The sequence below is a fragment of the Siniperca chuatsi genome, linkage group LG8, assembly GCF_020085105.1.
Source record: "Siniperca chuatsi isolate FFG_IHB_CAS linkage group LG8, ASM2008510v1, whole genome shotgun sequence".
NCBI lineage: Eukaryota > Metazoa > Chordata > Actinopteri > Centrarchiformes > Sinipercidae > Siniperca > Siniperca chuatsi.
This window is the reverse complement of record NC_058049.1, coordinates 1,031,568-1,052,500: the sequence shown is the minus strand read 5'-3', so window position 1 is coordinate 1,052,500 and position 20,933 is coordinate 1,031,568. Positions and strand designations below refer to the sequence as shown.

Below are 20,933 nucleotides of genomic sequence, written 5' to 3'. Positions count from 1 at the left end.
AAACATATATCGAGGATATAAATGTACTAAAATGTGTGAACAAAATGTGACACTTTGCGATTACAGGTAGCACCAGACACTAGCTAGAAAACTAGCTACATTACTAGCTAAACTAAACTAGAAACATCACTAGTTTGGCGAACTAGTTAGCTAGTTTACGGGAGCGTATATATGTTCGCTAACCCCCTAACCCTAGAACTTGGGAACATAGGAATGACCCCCTAGTTTACTAGCAAGCTAGCTAGCAAGCTAGATTGCAAAACAAAACTTAATTTGTAGAGTAAATTGAAGGTTTATTAAAATGTACTAGAAGCTAGAAAACTAGCGTGGTCCTAGCTTGGCGAGCCAGTTGCCAAGCTAGCTAGCTTGGCAAAACAAAATTAATTTGAGGCAACAAATTATGTAATTTATGGGTATTCATTACTAATATGAGGGAACAAAATTATATTTATTATATATATAATACATTATTACTTATTTGAAGGAATGATTTGCAATTTTAGGGTAAAATTGCTCAATTTAGGGAATGATTTATCAAAAATGTTCCTGATACCTGCTGGGCTCGGTATGTAACCGTGAATGAGTTCAAATGCTGGTTTCCTCCAGAGTATGACTGCCCAAAAATGATCAAAACAGCATTGCCAGGTGTAAAATGTCTGATATGTTATTCTAAACAGTAATCTAAATAAATTTTACATTTTATTATTTGATTTCAGCACCAGTGCTGTTATTGGTCAACAGCAGACAACTGTAGATGCAAAAGCCTGCATGAGTGTATTTGGCTGCCTCCAGCGTTGCCAAAGATCGCTGTTCCATTCAAATGAATGAATAAATTTGGTGCAAAGTCATTCTGTCATAATAAAAACACAACACAGAGACCAAACTGAGCTCCGCTCCCGAAAACCCTAAAGCAAACCCGTCAAAGATGAGCTTCAGCTGCCAGTTTATACTCCGACAGCCTCCGGCAAAAAGACAGAGGAGGATTTTATGAACTTCGTCCACATTCCCAGAGACGCAGAACACGAAGAAACGCAGTCTGTAAAGGACGGTTTCTGGACCAGACGAGGGATCTTACGCTGAAGGTCCCGGCTCTTGATGTAGCCACAACAGTATTGGATCCCTGTACTTTAGTTGTAATATTTTTTTAAAATCCAAGATCTGCATTAGCTGATTCATTTTGTTGTTGTTTTTTTGGTGCTAGAAGGTAAATAATATGTTTTTAGTTTTGTGTTTGACTTGAGATTCAAGGATCCGGTTTTTATTCAAAGCCTCAAACCAAGTTCATCCAAAATGTCGCTTTCGTTAAAGGCATTTTTACAGGAGGACTAATGGCAGGAACTGGAGCTTTAGGTTGTTTTTTTAATGCACATGGATTCATTCCAGATGGCTGCATTTAATGAATTTAACAAATATAGATCGCAGCACAGGTTTCTGGCTTCGAGTGAACGTGGATCTGAGAATGAGTGCTGATACATCAGTGGCATTAACTGTTAGTTTTCTTTGACTGTGGAGTAAACCGTTGAGCTTCATCAGTATCAGAGGAGCTGAAGTGTTTCCTGCAGCCGACGCTGTGTGTACTGACAGTAGGATGTAGCTGTGAGTAGTTTAGACTGTACAGATACTGTCAGTGTTTTATTACATGCATGAAGTACTGTAGTTCTGCGTGGTGTGTATTTACAGCAGCGTTTTATCTCCTCTTTGTTCCCACTAACGAGTCCGTCTGTCCGCTGCAACAACTAACTGTGTAAACTTCACCTTCCTGCTGATCATCATCATCCTAAAGTTTTTAGAATGACTTCCTTCTACCGGCTTCACTTCATTTCTGTGAAAATCAACTTGCAGAAACGTTTCAATGTTTGTTTTTGAAAGCTAAATCTTTGGTGATGCGTTTAAGATGCTCCACCGTCTGAGAGCTGATAGTCTGTTTTGTCAAGTCTGTTCAAAGACAGGGAGTTATAGTTTATATAGCAAACATCGTGTAAATAGTAATTACCTTATTTCTGCATTAGAAAGGTTGCGGTAAACTGTAAATTCTCATTGTCCTTAAATGCACCAAAGGTTTTTAAAGAAGTATTCCCATGAGATGATGTGGAGGCCCTGAAGTCCCGAAAGATTGTATTTCTTTTGTTGGCAGGATGTGAAAATGACATCTTTTAGGACTTTGTGGCTTTATAATATGATGATATAACTGTGATAAAAGCAGAAAGTGACAGAAGTTGAGTGTGATGGGTCCGCAGGTTGATTTTGATAGAAATGAACTGAAATCGACCTGAAAGTCGATGATGTGATTTGCAGGAATATGAAGTTTGCTGTTAGCAGCTCGTCCTCAGACCAGAGAGCTTCCTGTTCCTCAGCTGAAGATCGACTCATTAAAGTGCGTTCAGCCTCTCGCGACTTAAACACGGTCCAGGCTGAAGACATGAGTAACAACTCGTTTGGTTAATTTTGGAAAATAACGTCAGACGCTTACAGAACAAAGTTCAGGAACAGAACAGGTGGGAAGCTACGCTCATGCTCTGATGGTGCACAAATTAACAATCTGAAGCTACGGTTTTATTAATTAAACGCTACGTTGCTATGGCTCGCATCAAAAGGAAATATTCTACATGTGCACTTTTGGATTGGCTAGAATTTAAACTAAAGTTTTAGTTTCAGAGACTAAAATGCTTTTTTATTCGTGCGCTTTTATTTGAGCAGCTGAAAACATTTCCTCCTGCGTCCAAAACAGTAAAAGTCAGAACGCCTTAATTTATTTTTCTCTCAACAACCTGCATCGATGCCACAAACTACTTTCATTTGTTGCTGAATGTTAAAAATGTGCTTCAATGTGATAATTTTCTGCTTCTCTGCGTCCGTCGTGCCTCCTAGCGCCCGACTTACCTGCCGTCGTTAAGCCCCGCCCGTCTGAAACCAGGCCAGGTGGCGGTTTGGTCTGCAGGGCGGAGTCTGCATAGTGCCTCATCGAAACGCTTCGACACCCTCAGTGCTCTGATGTTAACGTGTGTGTTAACGTGTGTGTGTGTGTGTTTCCTGCCGGTGCAGTGGCGTGCTGAGCTGAGGTGCCTCCAGTTAGATCTGTCTTTTCTTTTGCTGGAACTGTGTTCAGTTTCTACCTGAAGTTTGATTGAACAGATGATTTGTATATTTTTGCAGACAGAAGCTGTTTTTTGTTGTTTTTTTTTAGTAAAGTTTTAACTGTAAATTGCACTTATTGTTTTACAGATGCTTAGATGTGACGTTCAGGTTATTATGAATGTTGTAACAACTAAAGCTAAACATATATATATATATATATATATGTTTAAATAATTGATTCTTATATGTGTTTAATCAGAATAAACTAAAGACCATCTAAGAACTAAAGACATTATTGTTTCTGTCAAATTTCTCTTCACACAACATCAGCTTTGAGCTGAGAGGCCATTCAAAGACAGATTTATAGCAAACGCACCTGTTGGGGACTATTTTCAGCGGCGGATGAATCCACATGTGGAACACTAGTGAGTAAAACCAGTGCCCAGCTGTTTTAGGAATCCACCGACTATTTGCTGCCCTCAGAAATCCCACAATGCAACACAACGGTGTCCGTAGCACGTATCCCACAATGCCCTGCTTCACCTCGGCTCCTGAAAGTATGTGAATTACAGAAGTTTAACTGCTGACATCTGCAGTATCTTCAAAATGTTTACTAGTGGCGGAATTTAACTAAGTACATTTACATAAGTACAATTTGAAGTACTTACCATTTTACTTTCTACAACTGGGAGGCAAATATTTAAATACTTTTTACTCTCCTACAGCTTTAGTTACTTTGCAGATTCAGATTAATATAAAATATAGTATTATTATAGATATATGTCTATGTAGTAGTTAAAATGATCTCCTTACCTTTACCAGCTGCTTACACGTTAATGTGCCAATAGCATATCATGCTGAAATGGGTCATTCTGTGTAATGAGTACTTTTACTTTTGGTACTTTAAGTACATTTGGATGCTGATATTTCTGTTCTGTAAAGTTCCTCAGTCAGCGTTTGAGTGCAGGACTTTAACTTGAGCGCTTCTCCACTGCAAAGATCTTCTTCCGCCGCTGAGTTGCACAGTGAATCTGCTGAATCAGAGATAAAACACGATGTTTAGCAGCTAAAACCTGAAGAACGGCCACGTTCAGCTGGATCAGATAAAGAAACGAGTTATTTATTCAGAGCACAACGTGAGTCAGGGTGGAAGTTAAAGGAGCGGCGTGTCACGTGAGGGCAGTTTAACTTGACGTCCACACAGATTTCAGACAAGATTAAAGCTGCTGCCGTGAGTTAAAGACTAAAGTCACTGTGGACTGTTTGAGATGTTCTGACTGTAGCGCCCCCTAGGGTTAGTATTTACACTAACATGCTAACATGCATGAGCACACACACTTTTACAAACGAACTGCTCACTGAGATGAGTGCACCAGTGTCCACAGGGATTTTCTCATTTTTCTACAAACAAACGAATCAAAACTTTGCCATCAGGCTCATTTTAAAGATGCTGTTATCTTCTTCTTTCCCTTTCAGGGGTCGCCACAGCGAATCATGTGCCTCCATCTAACCCTGTCCTCTGCGTCCTCTTCGCTCACACCAGTTAACTTCATGTCCTCTCTCACTACATCCATAAACCTCCTCTCTGGTCTTCCTCTAGACCTCCTGCCTGGCAGCTCCAGCCTCAGCATCCTTCTACCAATATATTCACAGTCTCTCCTCTGAACATGTCCAAACCACCTCAGTCTGTCCTCTCTGACTTTATCTCCGAAACATCTAACATGAGCTGTCCCTCTGATGTCCTCGTTCCTGATCCTGTCCGTCCTCGTCCCTCCCAAAGAGAACCTCAGCATCTTAAGCTCTGCTGCCTCCAGCTCTGCCTCTTGTCTTTCCTTCAGCGCCGCTGTCTCTAAGCTGTTTAAAGATGTTGTTATAATAAAACAATAAATCATTCTCCTTCTTCTGTCTGAAATAACTTTTATAAGATTTTTGTTTTTAGGTCCTGTTAGCTCTGGAGCTGTGGTGCCGCTGTGTTTGTCCAGCAGGGGGCAGAAGCTCAACAACTTACCCCCACACCAAAGCTGATCTATGCCGGACGCGAGGCCTCACTCTGCCCGGCAGATGATGCACGATGAGCCCCTCCGCAGTCACTTCTTCTCGGGGTCACCTGCTGGTGGGAAGTGTCTGAGTGCAGAGGGAAATATTGTGCTTTTTACTCCACTACATCTGTTTGATAACTTTAGTTACTTTGCATGTTCATGTTAATAACACAAAATGTAATCCATAAATCAATTTTGATGTAATATTATAGACGAATATAAAAGTTTATTGATCCCTGGTGGGGGGGGGGATCAATCACGAGCTACCCAGCTGTATATAAAGTGATTGCAATGAGCTCCACCTTCAGCAGCTGCAACATTACTTCTTCCAGCCACTCAGTCTTCCTCTCCCTCCATTTAGGATGTTTTTCATAAATACCTCACCTGCCTCACGTGCCGCTCGGCCACCTGCAGGGAGGCTTCACAGCCTCCAACCCAGGTGGGTGTGTCTGCAGGTCAGGTGCAGACAGACACACGAGGAGGGACAAGATGGTTTCCTTCCATGTTGAGCAATATTTAAAAAGCTTTAAAGCTTAACACTTTGTATAAAATGTACCAGATCACACACTCACACAGAGTCACACTGAATTTGAAGTAGTTACACACACACACACACACACACACACACTCAAAGGTCTCACCTGTAATACAGAGGTCAAAATAAATAAAAGAAATACTTCTTCACATGATTAGAAGGATGTTCAGCAGATTCTGACATTTCTGTTTCCTGCTCCCCTTAAACGTGTACAAAACAGCACACACACACACACACACACACACACACACACACACACACACACACAGACATTCACATCCCTACTCTAATGTTACATTCACCTCCAGCCTCCGCCCTGACTTCAAGTATTAAACTCTGCTTTATTCTCATTAAAATCCTTTTCATCAACAAACTCGAAAGGTTCCGTGTTTCATCGTTTTAAGCTTTATTTTTGTTGATTTCGCTGCTTTACGTTTGTCGTTAGACTCTTTGATCTCTGCGCTGATCGCTCAATATAATCGATACATTAAAAAAAATACAGAATGTACAGAAATACAGAATAGCCCAAATAAATTCTTTATCCAACTCCTGAGAACAAAGTGCCGGACTTCACTTTCTTTGGTCTCGAGACTATTATTTTTTTTATTGCCAAAAATACTTTATTTGTATTTTATACATATTTATTTACAATTTATTACTTTTCGCCTAAATGCTATCCATCATTATATACTATATATATATATATATATATATATATATATATATATATATATATATTTTGTCCTGGCATCTGTGGGTCCAATGTTGGATTGAATCGTTTTTCTTTTATTTTCGTTGTTTTGATAATATTTTTTTAAAATTTCATTTTATAGTTTCGGATCAGTTGTAACGTTACCCTGCACGTGGTTTGCAGCTGTCCGTGTTCCTGCTCTGCTAATAATAATAATAATAATAATAATAATAATTAATAATAAAAGAAGGGACATCATTTTAAAATGTGAAATAAATGTGATTTAAATGTTGCGCGCGGGTTTTTGTGTCAGAGTGAGACCTCTTCGTGTGTGCCCCCCGTCCTGTGTGACGTCACAGGGAATTTCCAGTGGGGAAGGAAACCGACTTTATGAACAACTGAGACAAACTCGGCGTCACCTGCGGGGGCTCTGCCGCTCGTGAGCGACATATCGATCTGTTCACTCGGATCAGAGAAAATTATTGCCTCTTTATCAACTGTAATGACACGGCCGCGTCGCGTCATGACGCACTCCAGTTAAAGCTAGTTGTAAATGGATCCGCTGGTTCTGCATGGGCACGGTGAAGTGGACTGAGGACCGTCACTCGTAGTTCACGTTGAGAATCCGACTTTTAACCTGACCGAGCTTAAACCAGGTGAGAGCACGTTAGCTATCCGCTCTATATAATAGCTGTGTGTTTGCATTCATTACCGTCATTTTACCGTGACCTGTTACAACAGTGCGACTCTTACTTTGTTATGCTACTCACTTCCTTATTAGCTAGGCAGCTTTCAGAACGTCACACCAAACTCAGTCTTAAAAATGGGAACTTGAAGTTTTCTTTCTTGTCAGCAAACACAAGAATGTATTACATCAGCACTAAAGATACGTTATGTACTTATGGTAGCCACTGGTAAATTCGGCTTGTATATATTCAACATGATGTTCTTATTTTAGTCGAAGTTAGAGCTTTTACTACAGCTTCACTCGCTGGATTTCCTACCGCAGTCCACGTTGTCTTGGCAGCTGAAGACAGTGTGGGTGAACGGACAAACCATAGAAAAAGCTGAAACTTTTATTTAAGGCGTATTCCACACTTGCCGAAAACAAGACTGGATTAATCTGACTCTAATATATATTAATTTATGTTCTGCAGTTCAAGACCCAGAGGTGAAAAGTGTAGAACCGTTTAACTGGCAGATTTTTCACCAGAGTTTCGTGTTACGTTCTCCGCATACGGAACCTAAGGGCTAGCTCTGTTAGCTAGAACAGGTAGCGGTTTGCGCTGACTCTTTCGCGACTTTCTTTAACATGAAGCCAACAGTCGCAGAGTAATTGTACTAATGCCGGTGCTATAGAAGTGTTAGCTGACAATAACTGCTTTTTTTCTTATTATTCTTATTCTTATTATTATTATTATATAACAACATAAACAACAAAAACAGTCCGGTAGTGCTAGCTATTAGCCACAGAGCTAGCGCAGGCGCGTTCACGTGCACGCGTCGCGGGAACGCGCGGTGCCGAGCAGGCAGCAACAAGTGTCAGAGGGATTATTCATGAATAAATAACAACAAGTGTTTATTGTTAAAAAAACAACATAATGCATTGCATCATAAATGAAGAAATGTTATTATTAAAACAAATTTGCCCAATTTTTTACTCCAGTGATTTGGAGAATTAGATATTTAGGCTTTTAGAAAGTAAAATAAAAAATGTAATAGTACAATGAAGAGTATTAAATGTGTGTTTTATGTTGCTTCCGTCATTATCACCATCATCAGACTTTGTATTTAAGGCTGCGTGACTGAATGTTACACCTTGGCCTTTGCAGACACCATGGCTGGAGAAGACCACTACCACCAGGTAAACTCACCTGTAGCTGTTTTGTACAATATTGTGTTACAACAAGAGTGAAGTACCTCTTTGGAATGAGAACCATATCTCACCGCGACGAGTAAAATATCTTGTTATAATGAAAGCCGTAGCCCTGATCCAGGACGTGGTCCAGAAACCGGACGTTTCGTTCTCAGTGGCTCATAAAACTCATAAAAGTGCGAACAGCTCACGGACATTTAGTCGCATTATAGCAATGCTGCTGTATTAAAGTCATTATATGTATGCTTTTGGGTAAAATCCTTGATTTTACATGCTGTGTGTTGAATTTAATGGAAGAGACTAGAGCTGCAATGATTATTTTTCACATTTTTTATTGATGATTAACGGAGAAACTCATCTGCAGATGAGCCAGTAATGAGAATAATCTCTAGCTGCAGCCTCAGAAGAAACCCCGTGTCAGCTGAAGGACTTTACACCTGCATGATGTCATTTAATACTTATTAGTAATAAGCTGAGTCCCTGAGTTCCAGCGGATGGTGGTCCAGGACTGTCAGATTGCGTATCACGGTTCTGGTTCAGGTCTAGAAAGGGGTTTTCAGTGCGCTGCTGCAGGAATGAATGATTAAATGAACTGATTTTTGCTAAGCAGTCCACATGACGTTGCTGTTGATACACAGACGGGAACATAATGAGAAATGGATCTAGATGTATTCATCGTCAGTGTCGTGACTCCCATGTTCGACTTCCTCTTTCAGATTTTTGACAACATAATGTTGGAGCCATCGTGGGACTTCCCGCATTTTCCTGCGATGTCTCAGACGACATCCCTGCAAACAGGTGAGAGTCACACCTTCGCACAGGAGCTTAGTGTCTTAGTTCACCCGCTGGTCCAGCGTTCGCCCTGCAGCTGTCGAATACTAGTGGAGGAATAGACTTCCAGGTGGATTAGTTCCAGAGAGCGGCGATGGTTGCTATTTCTAACTGTTTTAAGCCTGTCACCTGGAGATCACAACCGTATCTTCCTTTTATCTTTTAAAATGTCAAACTGTCGTGTTGTGATCACAGCTCCCTCTGTTATCTCATCTTAAATCCACACAAGGTGTTTTCAAACCTGTTATAAAAGTTCAGTTTTGTCTGCCCCTCCCTCCTCAGGTATTACAATCCTAAATACCTGTTTGGACCAGTAATGCTCAGGTGTCCTTCGAACAGAAACTTGTATTTTCCGCTGCGTCTCAGAGTATTTGTACGCTTCTCTTCTCTCCTGCCTGCTCTCTGGGCTGTAACGTGAAACTGATAATCCGATAGGAAACAGACTGCCTTCTGTCTGTAGGCTGCCTCCAGATCAGTGCTGCTCAAACTCCTTCACGTCGAGGCCCCCCCCAAACTGACACAAGTTAGACCCCGGACCCCCGTTTGAGAAGGTTTTGTTCCAGCGTCCCCCATCTGATAGGATTTTTGTTTTTAGATTATAGAAAGTGTATGAAACATGACCAAAATAGTCTGTCACTGTGTAACTTATGGCTGGACTTATATTGAAAATAAACTATTCCCCTTTTTGCTGGGGACCCCCCCCGGAGGCCCCCGCTTCGAGAACCACTGCTCTAGCTAACCGATTCGACGTGGTCGCGGCCGGTTATTGCAGTTAACGAGGATCCGATTAACTGCGTTTATTCAATAGTTCTGTCAGAAAGGACGTAATGCGACTTTGTGGTCGGTGAAAACGGCCGTGAAACAGCTCTCAACCTTCACGCTGCGTTTGTCTAACTTGTGATTCTGTGGGTGTAGTTCAGCTGTGTCTGTGTGGCAGATTTGAAGCCACAAAACAAGCTCAACTCAAGGGCCGCTTACTCACTTTTTCTTCGTGAGCAGATGTAGTTTGGTCCGTAGTTGTGAAACGTGGACGGTAGGTCAGTGTCCTCGTCGTCACTAACTGTTTCTGGCTTCACTTTTGTAGTTTTTTTACTCTGATTTCCTGGTTCAACAGCTGGAAGTGTTGAGTCACCGACGGACTCTGGTTGCAGTTTCTCCAGTGTGAGGCTTTGTGTTCCGGATCTCGGTAAACTCAGTAAACTCAGTGTCTCAGAGTTTCAGACTGTCGGTTCGACACAGTGAGACATTTGGAGACGTCACCTTTAGGCTTTGGAAACTGAGATTTTTACTTTTCTGACTACAAGACGGTGTCGTCCCTCACTCGTCTATCGTAGAAAGGGTTTCAGTCGTAGTCATCTGGACAATAACAGCGTCCAGATGACTACGACTGAAACCTTTTCTACAGGTTTTCAAACTGTGAGGCGCCTCCCCAGGAGGGTGGGGGGGGGTGAGGGTGGGGGGAGAGACGTGAGGCAAAGATACTGTGTGAGGTGAAAGGGGGCAGGTGTTCTAACAACCTCAGGAAGTTAGTTATTGTAGTTTGGCTTGACCGCTCACCGACACGGTCAGCAGGTGGAGGAGCTGCAGCAGGTGGAGGCGCAGCAGGTGGAGCTGGGTACGTTTTGTCATATCAGCCCGCCAACTCGAGCTAGTTCTTAAAAGTCACCAGAAACCAGCGTGCCTTGACTTTTTGGGGGATTTATTCCGTTTCTTGTGGCCGTGTTCACCGGTAACCGTTAACGGCGTCTGCACGTGTAATCTTTTGTTTTGTGGTTCTGAACAGTTGCAAGTGTTTTGTCGCTGAGGAGGAAAACTGGCTCTTCGCTGGTCGCCGCCTTTTGATGTGGAGCTGTAGTTGAGAGAAGCTGACTTGCGGACTTCTGTGTAAAGTCAGTAGCTGTAATGGGCAAGCTATCCGCAGAGGAAGACTGTGTGAGATGGTTTAAAGCTCTGGAAGAAGCTAGCAAGTGGACTTTGAGTTGGGAGGGTTTTGTCAGAAAATAAGGGCTTTCTTTTGGTTGCATGTGTTGTAACTGTACACACAGAAGCTGACCGTTAAGACATATTGAAGTTTCTGGCTGAGCACTCAAGCGGATGAAGATGCTAACACCTGCAGAGGTGAAAACTTCACTGGTTATTTAAATTGGTCAGGATCTGATGTTAATTAATGTCCTGTGTTCTTCACACACACGGTCCAGAGTCACACGGTGAAACTGGAGTAAAGCCGCCGTCCTGATAAATCCTGAGCTCCATCACAGCTGTTTCAGAAGCAAAAGGTTTGATTCTGTTTCCTCTGGAGAGTTTCTGTCCTGTCAAGTTTATCACTACAGTTTTTTTTTAGTTTTGCTGCTCAGATGTCCCGCGATCTTTGATGTGACATTACTGGAAACGTTTACCGTTACTGACAGCAGCCTCTCCGATCATTTAAGGAAAAAACTCGCACACCGGTACGACACTCGATGAAGTGAAGAAATCACCTGGAAAGCTCGCGCTGCTCCACGTCATTTTAAAAGGCGATGTAGCCCGCGGGGACCGGCAGAGGTGGAGAGAAATGTCCGTGCGGGTGTGAGTCTCTGAATCGGAGAAAATCATTTGTTCGGGGGGGCGGCGGTGCGTACGGTAGATGCCATGTTCTGTCTCCCACGGCGACGGATTGTATGCCGCGGTGCAGCCTTCGCTCAGTGGGGGTGAGCGGGAGAAATGTGAAGAAAGCAAGCTGACCTCAGGATAGGTGAATGTGTGAAGAGTCCCCCCCCAGTATTTAGCTCGCCCATACCTGGCGCCCTAGCGCTGCCTGTGAGTGTTTGTAACCGTTACTTGGGTTTGTTTTGCGAACACGAGGCTGAGGCGATGTCGTATTTTGGGACGAAGCAGCTGTGGTGGGCAGGAAGTTTCCCGCTCTGCCTCACAGCCTCAGAAACTGAATTTTCTCTTTGGGAAACGAATGTGTATTTAAAAAATAAAAAATCCCATGTGCTGAAGGTAAAGTGAAAGACGGGTTTCGTGACGTGCTGGTGTCTGTTATATGTGGTGAGTGTGGGACGGCGTCTCTCTGCTCTCACTTCCCTGTTTGTGTCTTTGCTCTAGTAAAGTAAAGACAGAACAGGAGGTCGGTACATGTGTAGGATGAGGGGAAAGTATCTCCTCTTTCCATTTCCGTATGACTTATACATGTGACTCCTTCGGGCGAAGCAGCTTCAGCTCCTCCGTCACCGACTGCAGACTACAGGGAAGGAGGTCAGAGGTCACCCACATATCCGGGCCGGTCGGTATCATCACAGACGTTTCGACACCTTTCCTGTGCTTTGCTGAATATAAAAATCTGTTGATGATAAATCAGCTGATGGGGTTTTAAACATAAACAAATGACATTAAGCATTTCTCATGAGGATCACTCCATTTGGTCATGAAACGTTTATTCCTTTTTTCGTTTTAATTGTGACGAAGATGTGTCGTGAGTGGGACAGAGTAAAGTTGTCGGTGGTCTCCGGTGGACACGGTTCCTAAACGAGGTTAGCAGAGTGCTTTATGCTAACCTCGTTGCGTTTTAAGTTTAAACAAATAGACTTTAAGATCACTTGCCTCTCTAAAAATTAAACCGCTTTCACTGGACAGTTGTTGACCTCTGACCTCTGCTGATGACTGATGACCTCTTCACCACTCTGACCAGTGAACTTACAGCTGAAACGATTAGTCAATTAATCAATGTTTGAAGTCGTTTCTCCTGTAAATCCCTTCCTGGCTGCAGCTCCTCAGATGTGCAGATCTGCTGCTTTTCCTCTGAACGACTGTAATAACTGTAATGTTTGTTAATAACGTCGAGCTTCGGACTGTTGGTCGTTTCTCACCGTTTTCACCAGTTTTCCAAACCGATCGATCGATCGATGGATCGACGGAGAAAAGAATGGGCAGATGGATCCAGAATGAAAAGCATCATCAGCTGCAGTCCGATACAAACCGGTTCAACATGAGCTCCAGCTCCACCAGCTGCAGCAGCAACATCCTGCTTTACATTAATGCACGAGGAATAATAACCTGATGATAGAATATATAACAGCACAGCAGCCACACTGCTTTAATGCTTTAAGGGCTTTTTCCTGATTACACTCACACACTTTCACTGCAGCAGAGTGTTTTACAGAGTGTGTCAGTGCTTTTACTCCAGTAACGGACCCGAGTGCTTCCTCCTCCGCTGCTGACTGTAGTCAGTGTGATAATGGGGGAGGAAGTGGCTGCAGCAGTCAGGCTGCTGCGGAAGATTAATGTGAGCGACTGTCACATAAATCACGTAGTTTCGCGTGAGTCTACCGTTAGCCGACAGTTGTTCAGGCGGTGTTCACCGCAGAGCGGAGGGTTCAAATGTGACGCCTTCAGGAGTCTTGTTTTGTGCGACCAACAGTCCAAAACCCAACGATATTCAGTTTACTGAGACGTAAATTATCATAATTTTTCTGTTGATTGAGTAATTGATTAATGGACTGATCGTTTCGGCTCCATAGCGTTGTGTTTAATTACTGTAATAGCGCTGACGTGACTCTGAAAAGGTGAAATGTTTGTGTTGAAGTTCATACTGACTTTGTTTCTTTCAGTGGACGGGCCCTTCCTGCAGATCGTGGAGCAGCCCAAACAGGTAAAACTCACCTGTCCTCCTGCTGCTTCTGCTTTATCATAGGAACTCAGTGATGTGAGTAATCACAAGGTGGTGGAAGACGTGTGAGGAGAATAAAAGTCTCACCTGAACATGTTTAATCAGCAGTGGAAAGTACAGTTTTGAGGTACTTGTACTTCACTTGAGTATTTCCATTTTCTGCTACTTTCTGCTTCTGTCCGCCACGTCTCAGAGGGAAACATTGAGCTTTTTACTGAGCTACATTTATTTATTATTAACTTTTAGTTACTTTGAAGATTCAGATTAGTAAAATATATAATAGTATAAATCAACTAATAAATGATGATGCTTTATTCTAGATGCAGCAGTAAATAAAGTCATTAAAATGAGCTGCAACATTAAAGCGATGAACACATTAATGCATCGGTAATTATAATCCAGTGATTGTAATTGATGAGCCCGACTGAGACTAGCTCTTATTTTAGGCTGATCCCAGGATCAATAATTAAGAGTTTAAAAAAAACCCAGTAATTATATATCAGCTGATATTTGCACACATAAACGCACACAGTCTGATCTGTTATATAATATACAAAATGAACTGTTTTCTGGTAAATGTGCATCCCAAACCAGCGTCTGTGCACATAAAAAAGCACATTTCTTCACTTTAAATCGTCCGAAACCAACTACAGAACAGATTCTATGGGAGACGGGGACGCAGCGTCCAGCGGTGAGAGCGAGGCTGCAGGTCGTCTGGACATCCACAGCTGCGTTTGTGCAGAGTTCACTCTGGTTTTTACTTTTCTCCTGTAAATCCAGTTTTCTCATTTAGCTGAAACAGAATCTCACAGAGCAGAAAGTGACCTGCAGAGACGAGGAGATAAAAACAAACGCTGTGCAGAGAGACAGAACGTCTGCGGGACCTGAAACACGAATTTTCATATCATTTGAATATTATTTTGTAGCACTCACTGGTTGGACAGTTTTCAGCTTTGTTTCTTGTCCGTGTTGGACGGAGCGGCGACCCCCCCCTCCCAGACGAGCCTGGATCAAACACTGTATGTGGTGTTTGGGACATTTTACAGCGATCTCTGGTGGACAAACTGTAACGGAGCCGCTGCTGCTCTCCACTGACATTTACATACAGATGTGCTCTCTGTGATAACTAATTATCAGCCGATACATCGTGTCGGGCTCATGAATGTGTGTTTATATGACAGTGTTTGTGTCTTTGTCTCCCAGCGTGGCTTCAGGTTCAGGTACGGCTGCGAAGGTCCGTCTCACGGCGGTCTGCCCGGAGCCTCCAGTGAGAAGAACAGGAAGACCTACCCGACCGTCAAGGTAACACTTCCTGTCTGCTGCTGCTCTCTCTGCCTGTCTTCCTCTGTCTGTCGCACTTCTGTTGTACGACAACCAAGCATTGACCGGCCAGCTTCCACAGACGTCTGTGTGCTGTCTCCTCAGCGGTGTGACATGTTTCAAGACTTGTACATCGTCTCTGCTGAATGCAAAGAGATTTAATCTCATCTCGGTGACGTCAAGCGGCTTCAGTTTGACCCGCGAGGCTGTAACAAACACATGTAGGTCTCCAGCCGCAGGCCTGCGTGGATCAGAGTAAGCCGACTCACCTGTGTGGCGTTGAAAAGCCGGTGGCTGACATTTAAACTTCATTCCAGCGTGAAATAACGAGGCTAAAAATAATGTCCAGGAAGTGATTAAAAGTATTTGATGCACAAGAAGACTGCGAGCTGTGAACACAGTGTGGTCGACCTCACTCTGCAGACACAGTTTCCTGCAGAGGGAAGAACAGTGAGTCGGGCCGTTTTGTTGTTTAGTCTTTCTGAATTCTCTCACATTGAAGTCTGCAAACAAGATATGTCATGCAAGTAGACTTAAACCGATTAAACATCAAAGCATTAACACAACAAATGTGCTGTGATTTGGTCTGAGCTGAAGGCAGAGAGCCAGCTGCGATGGCTTGTGACCTTTAGTCTTCCTTTGTTTTTGCACTGCGGGGCAGTTTTGAACAAAAGCTTTGTTATATATTAAACCAGCTATGTTTTTTTTGGGGGGGGGGGAAACATCCTTAATACAAGGTCCACTTACGAGCTTTTTCCAGAGCTTTCACTCGCCTTTAAATTTGCTGGTGGGATGCGGTTGAACGCTCTTGAAGAAGCTGGTAAGAGGACCTCGTGTTAAGATTTGTATTTGTACACTTTTGGTCAAATGATCCTAATTGCTCTTCAGGCAAACCTCAGTTAGTAACCCGCTTTCCCGCCCGCCGGCCCCACCGCCTGTTCGACGCCACCTTCAGCTTCATGTCGAGTCAGAGAAACGACTAAAGCTGGGCATTAAGAATTGTCTTAATTTGCTCGGGCGTGGCCGATTGCTTGGCCCCCGGTAGTTCTGCTTGCGGCGTTCTCGAGAACCGCTCACTTCCTCGGATCCTCAGCAAGTTCTCGAGAAAATCGAAGGGCAGGCAGGCAGGTGGAGTTTCCTTCATTTATATTTAGATAAAGTTCCACAATGACATTTGTTGCCCAGCAGCATAAACCGGTCCGACGGACCAGGCGAGACTTGGTAAAATACTTTTCTTTTGAATCGCTGAGGTTTTATAAAACGAATGCAGTCTGATGCAGCAGTCCTGCAATACATCCTCCCTTCCTGAACCTTCATCGTGTTGGAGGACGGAGTCTGTGGTGGTGTTGAACTGCGTTGCGTTACGCTGAGAGGTGTTTCTGTTGTTTAGCCCGCTGATGTAAACGGGGGCGGACAGGTGGGACTTACTGCAGGACTGCATTAGTTTCAGCTCGGTGCACCTACAGTGTGTAACGCGTGTTGGCTGCGTGGCGAAGCATCACGCCGTTTGAGGCACCGACACCAGTAACGCACACACCGAGCGGGTCATCCAGACGGAAGAAGTGGTCCGGGTCCGGTACGGTGGATCCGGGGAACACGTGTGATCAAACCTGACGTGACGGTGGAAGGCACAGAATCCCGACGAGAGCTGGACTAACTAGTTTAGTTGATAGTGGCTCATCGATACACGGCTCTGATCCGGTCAGACTGATTGATCAGAAACCGTGCAGGATGATACAGCAGGCCGTGTGATGTACAGTGTTAGATACCACACAGTCCAATTCTCTGCTGTCGGCCCCGCAGCAGAAGCCATTAGCTGATTAATCGATTGGTTGTTCCCCTCGTTTTAAATGTGAATATTTGCTGTTTTAAAAAACAAAACATACTTATATATTTAAATATATCAGCTTGGGTTGTTTTTTTTTTTACTCTTTTCTGACATTATAGCCCAAACTATAAATTGATTTAATCAAGAAACGGGAAATCGTTGGATGCACTACAAACAGGGAAGCTGAAGCCCGTCAGTGTTGTTCTGAATCTGTTTCTCAGACTCCTCTGGACCCCAGAAACCAGAGAGTTGTCGGATTATTTTGTGTTTTCAGGAGCTTAAAGGGAACTTATACATTTACCACCATCGTGTCAGTCTTAAGAGATCTCCTCTGTACACTGTCTCGTACAGAGACTCTCACAGGTTTACAGCTTAAATTTCATGTCACGTTGTTTCTGTTGATGTGTAGTTCGGAGTCTGAAGCTCCCACATGTTCCGACCAAACCAGAGGAGACAGGAAATCCCCGGATTCCTGCCGCAGTCTGACGCTCCGTCTCCACTCGCCGGCTTTACTGAACTTTACTAAAAAAACTAAACAAATGTGTGATTCAGAATCCAGATTTTAGACGCGTCCCGGCAGGTGCCGTCACATCTCGTAATCCCAAAGCAAATCAAAACAGTCTGACTGAGATGTGAAATCATTTGTTTTCATTTTGGATTCAGTTATTTTAGGAATTTTCCAGAAAAGAAGTGTGTTGAAAAGAGTCAAAGTAACTGAAGTTTCCTTAATTTTGTTCTGAAAATCCTTGAAAGACGTTTTTGTAAATTGGAAAGTAAAAAAAAAAAAAAAAAGAAATTGTTCTTCATTGACGCACTGGGCAAGCTGAATTTATATGGTCCACCTGCAAACTTACCTGGATGATGGTGAAACTTTGATAAGCAAACTGATTCTGTGGTCGGGGCGAGCTTCTTTCAGCTCCGCCTCCTAGCGAAGGTTAAACCCTTCTGGAGGAAGCTCTCCACGCTTTCGTTAGTTCCCGCAGAGACTCCTGCAATGCTCTCTCTGTGGGAGTTAACCGAGCCGGTCTTCACCGTTTGCAGCTTGTGCAGAATGCTGCGGCCCGCCTGCTCACTGACGGTCGGAAACACGAGCACGTCGCGCCCGTCCCGTACTCGCCGCACTGGCTCCCCGTCCAGTTCAGAGTTCATTTTAATGCGGTCAGCGGCCTCGCACCTTCCTATCTGTGTGAGATCTTGAGCCCTCAGCGACCCGGCAGAGCTCCACGATCTGCTGGAGGTCCGCCGGTCCCCCGGTCCCGGGGCAAACAGTGGGGCGACCCTTCTTTTGCAGTGGCCGGTCCGAAACTCTGGACTCTCTGCCCGCTGACGTACGGTCATCACTGAGCTTCCTTTGTTCAACGCCAAACTTATTTAGAATAGCTTTAACACTTAGCGGCCCTGCGACACTTCTCTTTATCTTAATGTTGTAACGTGCTCTGCTGATTATTATTTGTTATTATCATTATTATTTTTTATCTTGTTTTTAATGTTGTACAGCACTTTGGTTCAGCTTCGGTTGTGGGAAGGTGCTGTAGAAATAAAGTTTGATTGACTGATTGATTGGTTCTGGTTAAAGAAGTAAACAGAAACAGGAGGAGGAGGTGAAGAAAATCCTTTATTTCACTTCAACAGTAGAAAAGTATTGATTGACATGTTCAGGTCGTGAAGGAGATGAAGTCATCAGCACAAACCAGGAAGTGGTGTTCTTTCTGCCTCTCTGGGTTTCGTCTCGGGGTTGTGTCCGATAGATGTGTTTGCATGTTGAGGCTGCGGAGCGGGAAAACCCCTCCTGTTGTTCTGGTAGGACGAGTGGGACGGTGACGATGTTGTTTCTGACTCACCAAACCTCTCTGAGGATGTTTTGATCAGAAATATGAGATTATTTTTCTTTTTAAAATGATAAATCATTGCTAAAATCCACAATTCATGCCTTTTTTTAAATAACCTGGCAGCGTTCTTTGTACGTATTCTGCTTCAGTCTGTATCCGTGAAGTTCTCCAGAAGCTTGGTAGCTCTTTTATTTTACATTCTGTAATTTACCAATCATTTCCTGTAAGGCTGTAATTTGGTACTAAATGTCGGAGAAAACAGGACTCAATATAAACCCAGTAAATATTCATTTATTATCAGAAACTTTACTCTTCATATATGTCGAGTAGTTGACAAATTTCACATTAAAAGGCTCTCTAGGTTACGCTATCAGTTAATTTAAATTAATAAATTGAAAGTTTACCAATTGAGGTTTTTTATATTCCCTATAATTAGTGCCAAATTAACACGGTTATTTCTCAGGAAGTGAGAAGAAAATACAGACTTGTTAAATAACGCTTTAGTGATGTTTTTACTGTTTAAAAGATAAAACACAACGTTGTGTTTTAACGAGCAAAACCGGACGTGTATCCACATGAAACCAGCGTTAATCTGAGGGGGAAATGAAGGGATTTCAGGGGAAAACCATGACAGTAAATAATTAGTCTGAGGGAATGATTTATCAGCCTGACGCCAACAGACCGCAACATGCTGTCTTCTGCATGAAATGCTGAAATACTGCACAAGTTATGATTTTTAGGGTTAAAATAATGCTGAGAAACTGAATCAGTGCTTTTTTTTTTAGATTAAAAAACAAACAAAAGCTTCCTGGTCTCAGCTCAGATAGATATAGATATATAGATAGATAGAGATAGAGATATATATATATATATATATATATATATATATATATATATATATATATATCTATATATAGATATAGATATAGATAGATAGATAGATAGATAGATATATATAGAGATATATAGATATATATATATATAGATAGATATATATATATATATATAGATATATATATATAGATATATATATATATATATATATATATATATATATATATATATATATATATAGAGATAGATATATATATAGATATATAGATATATAGATATATATAGAGATAGATATATATATAGATATATAGATATATAGATATATAGATATATATATATAGATATAGATATATAGATATATATAAAATAAATAAAGATTTCTGCCTACAAATTGCTTTATTTGTGCTCTTAAATAATTACAGAGGTACGTGGAAATACCTTTTTTATCTTTCATCCTTAAATGTATTTTAAATTATAAACAATATTGTTTATTAAGTGATGTGCATGAGCTGTTAATTCAAGAGCACGAACACGTTATTAAATGAAGTAACGCACAACAGGAGTTTGTGCACAAAACCAAGTAATTCAAGAGCAAATGATAATTAGTTTTCTGAATAAATGACCCCTGCTGGCCTCCGTAGATTTACAACAGCAATCAAACGTGTGGCTCCTCATGGAGCATTTAATAACGTAATCGATCAGTTTATGATCCTGTTAACGAACATCGTCCTTTTATCAGTTTTCGTCCGTGACCTTTGACCTCGGGCTCCTCGCCACCGGTTGTGTTGCAGGAGATTTTATGAACGGATGTTTTGTTGAGTTCGCGTCAGTTTGCAGATTTTCTCAAACACTAGTGATCAGATTTCAGTTAAACGTGGAGGAAAGTTCGACCGCAGTGCAAAGATTTAATTTTCGGTGAATGTGTTTTTATTTTTATTTATTTTTTGTTGTTTTTTTTTTTTTTTTAAAAGGATTTCTTGATATTTGACATTGTTGTACTCAGATCCTGGTCCAGATGCCAATCAAAACTCTCTACACATTTTCTCTCATTGAAATAATTAACTTGCGCAGCTTTGGCAGAGCTCCGAGTGTCTCTTTAGTTTTACAGCTGACGTCAGTGCAAGCCGCTGCAGGGACGAGCTGAGTTCTGGGTTAAAGAAACCTGAAGAGGCTTCTGCTGGCCTCGACCTGTCTGGGTTTATACAGCCTACTAACACACACACACACACACACACACCTCTGCTGTGTTTCATGTCTGTTGGGAATTTCCTCCCCATGACACCCACATGTAATTACAAGGAAGTGGAATTGCGTCACAAACTGGAAGGGCGTTGGGTTTCAGCGCGGAGATGAAAGCTCGACGTCCAGAGGTGTAATATCTGTGTTAGCGCCCACTCTGGCCCGGAAACGCTGACACGTTTTAACCC

The 20,933-nt window shown here is 42.4% G+C and overlaps 2 protein-coding genes and 1 long non-coding RNA gene across 12 annotated transcripts in view; 2 read left to right on the top strand and 1 right to left on the bottom strand.

Moving 5' to 3' along the window:
- LOC122880135 (diacylglycerol kinase theta) overlaps positions 1–3,367 on the top strand; it is a 39,912-nt gene extending 36,545 nt beyond the window's left edge. For all 5 annotated transcript variants that reach the window (XM_044204941.1, XM_044204940.1, XM_044204944.1 and 2 more), the window contains one exon: positions 1–3,367. This exon is cut by the window's left edge and continues 2,463 nt beyond it. The gene's annotated coding sequence lies outside the window, so the exon portion shown is untranslated.
- LOC122880136 lies at positions 3,005–6,024 on the bottom strand. Of its 2 annotated transcripts, XR_006378835.1 has the most exons (4): positions 5,499–6,024; positions 5,084–5,199; positions 3,889–4,106; positions 3,005–3,626 (listed from the first exon to the last, which is right to left on the bottom strand). It is a non-coding gene; the product is annotated as an uncharacterized LOC122880136 (long non-coding RNA). The 2 variants fall into 2 exon arrangements; XR_006378834.1 differs by having other exon boundaries at positions 5,084–6,024.
- Positions 6,025–6,697: 673 nt separating this feature from the next.
- The window catches only part of nfkb1 (nuclear factor of kappa light polypeptide gene enhancer in B-cells 1), a 35,106-nt gene continuing 20,870 nt past the window's right edge, over positions 6,698–20,933 (top strand). For 4 of the 5 annotated variants that reach the window (XM_044206090.1, XM_044206088.1, XM_044206089.1 and 1 more), the window contains exons 1-5: positions 6,700–6,996; positions 8,173–8,204; positions 8,933–9,014; positions 13,637–13,677; positions 14,899–14,997. In XM_044206090.1, coding sequence (XP_044062025.1) covers positions 8,178–8,204; positions 8,933–9,014; positions 13,637–13,677; positions 14,899–14,997 — 249 coding nt within the window. In that variant the 5' untranslated portion in view covers positions 6,700–6,996; positions 8,173–8,177. Of the gene's footprint in view, positions 6,997–8,172; positions 8,205–8,932; positions 9,015–13,636; positions 13,678–14,898; positions 14,998–20,933 lie in introns of all 5 variants that reach the window. The other variant, XM_044206091.1, reaches the window with a different exon arrangement.